Below are 5,121 nucleotides of genomic sequence, written 5' to 3' on the forward strand. Positions count from 1 at the left end.
CACCTCAGCCAACATCACTTTCTGCTGCTCCTCCAAACTGTGGACCCGCAGCTCCAGCATCTCCTTGACGACCCACATCTTGGTCAACTGCACCATGTTCTGCTTGTGCTCCTCCAGCTGCTTCTCCACAGCCTGCATTGCAGCTCTCGCCTCAGCCAGCACCTCCTTACACTGTTGGTCCACCCCTTCCAGCCACATCTCGATCATCTCCAGTCCCTTCACCCGCAGGAACTTCTCCAGCACCTCCTCCTCCTGACGGTACAACCGTGAGGCACAGCGTCTCCACCGCCCCATTGCACCCACCCCCTGCTCACCTTGACGCCCTTGTCAGGCCTCCTCTTGTACTCCTCCTGCATACGCTTCAGGTCCTTCTTGAACAGCCGTATCCCCCCCGGTGCCACGTAGTCCCCACGCTGCACACGGAGCTCCATGTCCCCCCACAGCTCCCTCAGCACCGCCCGGCATCGCTGCTGCGACGCTGCCTCGTTGCGCCGGCAGAACTCCTCCTTGGCCGCCTCCAGTTTGTCCTGTGCCAAGAAGCAGCGCTCAGTGCACAGAAATCAGCCCCATCCCCACGCCGTGCTGGTGACGCACCATCAGCAGTGCCTGGTAATGCTGCTCCGTGCCGTCAAGGGCTTGGGACAGGAAGAAGGCGATGGCGCGTTTCTTCCAGTCCTGGTGCGCGGCCATCAGCGCGTCGAGCGAAGCCGTGGGCAGCACCAGGTCCTGCTCCATGCCCCGCCGGTATTTGGCCGCCGCCATCTCCACCGCCGCGTTGTTCTCAGCTTCTGTCACCGCCGTGTGCACGCTCTCCACGCAGAGCACGGAGCCGGAGCTGATGGCTGCCATGTAAGCCTCCAGCAGGCGCGCCAGCGCTGAGAGGTGACAGTCGCACGTCACCCCCACGCACAAACCCCCGCGTGCCACCCGTCCTCGCGCTACCACTGCTCACTTCTGCCTGTCACCGGGCTGCTGTTCAGCAGCACCTTCACTGGCGCCTCTTTCCAGATGTGCTGGCAGAAGGCCTCCTCCTGTTGTCTGAAGCGTGGCTGGAGCTGATCCTCCCGCAGCACCTCCAGCTGTGCCAGGTCCCTGTCGGCCGCCGGCCGCTCCAGCATGAACATCTTGTGGTGAGGGAAGAAGCTGCGTAGGCAGAGCTGCACCTTGCTTTTGTCCTTCAGTAGAAAGAACCCTACAGATTTGATGCGGAAATCTGGAAGTGGAAGAAGACAGTGAGAACAAAGGCTGTTTCTGGGGGCCATCGTGGGACGATGACCCGACTGGAGAAGCGCGAGTAGAAGCAACGCGCGGCTCTGAGCGGACGAGAATTTGTGTGGGCCGCTACTGCCTGGACGTGAGGGAGACTTCAGTGTTCAGGGCACGTTGTAGGGATGGAAAGTTACGGGAGGGAGCTTGGAGATGTATATAAGGGATGTTAGAATCTGCAATAAAGGATTTGGATCGTTCACATCTGAGTCTGCGCCTCAGACGCTGCATGTCAGCAGTGCTCTGCCCTTAGGGACACACGGTGACAGATGGAGACGCACAGTGACTGCCTTACTGTTCCATGGGCGCAGTATCTGATCCAGGTACTCATCCGCGCTGATGGGCCGCTCGCCCTCCTGCGGCTTGAAGTCACGCACGACCCAGACGAAGCCAGGGAAGACACGGGCGAACTCGTCTTCTGGCCCAGTGCCGTCCGCCTGCGCTCGCACACGCACGTAATTCTTCAGATCTGCCAGCAAACTGTTGGCACGTGTCACCGTGTCACCGCTCACACTGTCACACTGTCCCCGCTGTCCCCACCTCGCCGCCCTCCCAGCCGTCCCCGTACCTCAAGCTCTCCAGCATCGTGTGGCTGTCGGTGTGCATGCTGTTGTACACCAGGGTGCTGCAAAGCAGCAGCGCCAACGTGAAGATCCAGGTGTTGTTGCGGATGTCACCCTGAACCCGCAGCCATGTTAGAGGGGATCTGGAGGGGTGTGGGGGAGGTATGGAGCCGCCCCCCCCCCCCCCCCCCGCACTCACTCTGCAGGGGTTTCCCAGCCCCTCGGTGTCCAGCAGCACCAGCGTCACGCCAGGTTTGCACGGGTGCGGCAGACACCACATCCAGATGCCCTCTGTTTGCTTCTGCACCGCGCTGCCCAGTGGGGAGCCTGTGGGCACAGAGCCATCAGAAATCTCCCCAGATGCCCCCAGAATGAAGAGAACCACCCCCACAGCCCGGCTTACTGGTGCACTTCTGTGCCATCCGCTTCGTCAGGAAGGACTTCCCAGTTCTAGAAAGCCCAACGATGGCCACCACCACCACTGGCTGAGTGGCGCCGCGCAGAACTGCCAGCGCTGCGGGGTTGAGGGACAGCTTGCAGTCCTGGTTGTGCACCAGGCAGAGCGGAGCTGACATTGGGGGCACGGCGGCCTCCATGGTTTTCCTGCTGTCTGCAACAGAACAGGAAGCCCCCCGGCCCGCCCTCAGCCGCTGCTTCCTGTGCTTACCCAGAAAACCCTGCGCTGCCCCGAAGTGAAAACGCCTGGGCGTTTCACTATTAGCGAATGTACTGCATGAAGCACTGATAGGGGAAAGAGCCACAGCTGGGTGACAACACCCATTGCTCCTGGAGGGGCAAGGAGTAGCATTGGGACCACTGTGCTGCACCATGGGGCAGCTGGAGTACAGAGGTACCACAGCACAGCAGCTTCACAGAACAGCCACAGTGCAGCCACAACAGCACAGCAGCTCTATAGAACAGCCACAGTGCAGCCACAACAGCACAGCAGCTCCACAGAACAGCCACAGTGCAGCCACAGCAGCACAGCAGCTCCACGAACAGCCACAGCAGCACCGTGACTCAGCACGCGGCTCCAGGCTGTGCGGCAGGGGGTCACTGCGTGTCGGGATGGCGACATTCCGCCGTGGGACGGCGGCGCTGCGTTGTGGGGCGGTGTCCCGGCGAGGTGCCGCTGTCGCGATGCTGTCGCTGCGCCTCGCGCCGCCCTCAAGGCCACGCTTTGGTTTTGCTTTCGGTTCCGCGGAGGTGGCCCCGCCCACTGCCCCGTGGCTCGCTGCTGATTGGCTCCGATGGGGACGGGGAGAGCAGAGTTGCCTCCCATTGGACGTACCGCGCGTCGCGGGTGAAAGACGCGCGGCGATTGGTCCGCGGCTGGCATCGACCTCCGACCGCTGCATCGCGGCTGAGCGGCGGTCCGGAGCACCGCAATCACGGCAGGGGCGGCCCGCAGCCGGCAGTGCGGGGAGCGCAGCGCCCATCCCGGCAGCGCTGCCCGGCCGGATGTGGAGCTGCCTGCCGTCCGCCTGCGTGGGCCAAAGAAAGGTGCGAAACGAAGGAATCGATTCGAAGAAGCGCACCAGCAGAAGCGTCACTACTTAATTAGGTTAGGAAGGCATTCTTATGGGCAGCTTTGGTTTAACCCTCCAGAAATTCCCCCCCAGCCGATCGTTCGTGAACAGACTGCGTTGCCTCGTGTATTACGCATTCGTTGCATTCCCCAAATCGCAACCCCATCGGCTCCCAGTGACTCACAAAGTGTGCAGCCCCATCTGATGCTCTTCCACCCTGTTCTGACAGCGCTGTGACCGTCTGCTGTCAGTCCACTGTCGGCCCTCTGGGTTTGCCTCCAACACCTCCGTTATCTTTAACCCTGCTGAGAGCCTCACAACGACTCGTTTTGACCCAAAGGATGCTGTGGGCTGCCAGGACAGCCAGAGGCGTCTGCACACACAGATAAGGACAACACCAGGGAATGTCTCAATGCCCTCAATCAGATTTTAGGCCAATTCTGCCCGGTGTTCGGATCCTGGTTTAAGGGCTCCATAAAGCTGGCACCATTTTTTTGTTGTTGTGTTTCTTTTGCTTTGCTAAGGCAGGACAGTTGTGCAGTGTGCCTCCCCTCCTGCAGCGCTGCATCGCAACCACAACACGAGAGGCTCCTATGGTGCTGCAAGCAAGCATTAATCATGTCATACATGCTGATAAGGACATCGTATCGACTTTGCGTGGGCAGCACTGAGCAACGCTGCCATCAGTGCAGCTGCGGGACAGCCCTGCAGGCTCTGATCCACCGATGGGAACGCAGAGCTGCGCTGAAAAACGGCGTTCGGCCGCTGGGAATTTCTTCCGTCAGCTCACCGCGCCGTGCTCTTTGCTGCAGCACCCGTGGAAACGAACGGGAGGTTTTCCTTTCGCTTTGTTTCGGGGAACTCGGCGCCCAGACCGGCACAGAAACGAACATCGCTGCCTCTGCGTGACGCAGAGGGGCACGAATCCTCCCCCTGCGCCGCGCGGAGCAGCGATCGCTCGGGACTCGAACTGCTCTGATAAGAGCCCCGCTCCGCCTGCCGGCTCGCTGCTTGGGCTGCGCTGCTCTCGGTTTTCTCCCCAGGGCCGCAGCGCCGTGCTGCGGTCCGAGATAAGGCCGGTATCTCGCAGGTGTTCCGGCCGCTCCTCGCCAAGGACACCGCAGCGCGGGGGAGGAGCGCAGCGGCAGCGCTGCCCCACGGCGCCCAGCGCCCGGACCTTCCCGCACGTTTTCCTTTCCGATCCCGTTTAACGTTTCCGGGCCATAAAGAAGCGTTTTCCCGGTGCTCGCGCCCAGGCCGTTCCCGTTCCCCGTTTTCCGGCCCGGTTCCGCGGCGCGGGGCCGAGCTCAGGACTACAACTCCCGGCGTGCCCCGCGCGGGGCGCTGCGCGCTGATTGGCTGCGGGCGGGATTTGAACGGGGCGCGTGGCGGGGCCGGAACTCAGTTGGAGGCGGTGGCGGAGGGGCTGGGGTGAGTCCGGGGGGGGGGTCGGGGGGCTTTGGGAAAGGCTGAGGGGGGGCCCTGGAGGGCCTGCAGATGGAGAATGAGAGGAGATGGAGGCACCCTGCAGGCCTTGGGCTGAGGAGTTGGAGGGAGGGGTGTGGGGGGATTTAAGGGGGTCGTGGGAGGGGGGTGGGAATCTGAGAGGCTTCAGGGTCCCGGATGGTGTAGGATTGGGGCTGCAAATGGACTGAAGTCCTTGAAAGGGAGAGCTGAGGGGGGGTTCAGTCCTTAGGGAGGCTGAGGATTGGGGCTGGGGAGGGGGGAAACCCTGCAGGGAGGATTGCGGTGTGTTGGGAGGG

At 62.2% G+C, this 5,121-nt stretch overlaps 2 protein-coding genes across 2 annotated transcripts in view; one reads left to right on the top strand and one right to left on the bottom strand.

The window, feature by feature from the left end:
- Positions 1-3: 3 nt before the first annotated feature.
- Positions 4-2,973, bottom strand: LOC122168112 (guanylate-binding protein 1-like; the record flags this gene model as incomplete). The annotated part of the gene is made up of 8 exons (XM_042833172.1): positions 2,233-2,973; positions 2,029-2,156; positions 1,835-1,944; positions 1,562-1,746; positions 953-1,213; positions 595-875; positions 315-527; positions 4-252 (listed from the first exon to the last, which is right to left on the bottom strand). Coding segments are annotated over exons 1-8 (1,854 nt in total), but the record flags the coding sequence as incomplete, so codon positions are not given.
- Positions 2,974-4,761: 1,788 nt separating this feature from the next.
- The window catches only part of LOC122168113 (separin-like), a 12,421-nt gene continuing 12,061 nt past the window's right edge, over positions 4,762-5,121 (top strand). The window contains exon 1 of the mRNA XM_042833173.1: positions 4,762-4,789. The gene's annotated coding sequence lies outside the window, so the exon portion shown is untranslated. The remainder of the gene's footprint in view (positions 4,790-5,121) is intronic.

This window comes from Centrocercus urophasianus, unplaced genomic scaffold (assembly GCF_019232065.1).
Source record: "Centrocercus urophasianus isolate 14NV4802_14NV808 unplaced genomic scaffold, USGS_Curo_1.0 seq_408, whole genome shotgun sequence".
NCBI lineage: Eukaryota > Metazoa > Chordata > Aves > Galliformes > Phasianidae > Centrocercus > Centrocercus urophasianus.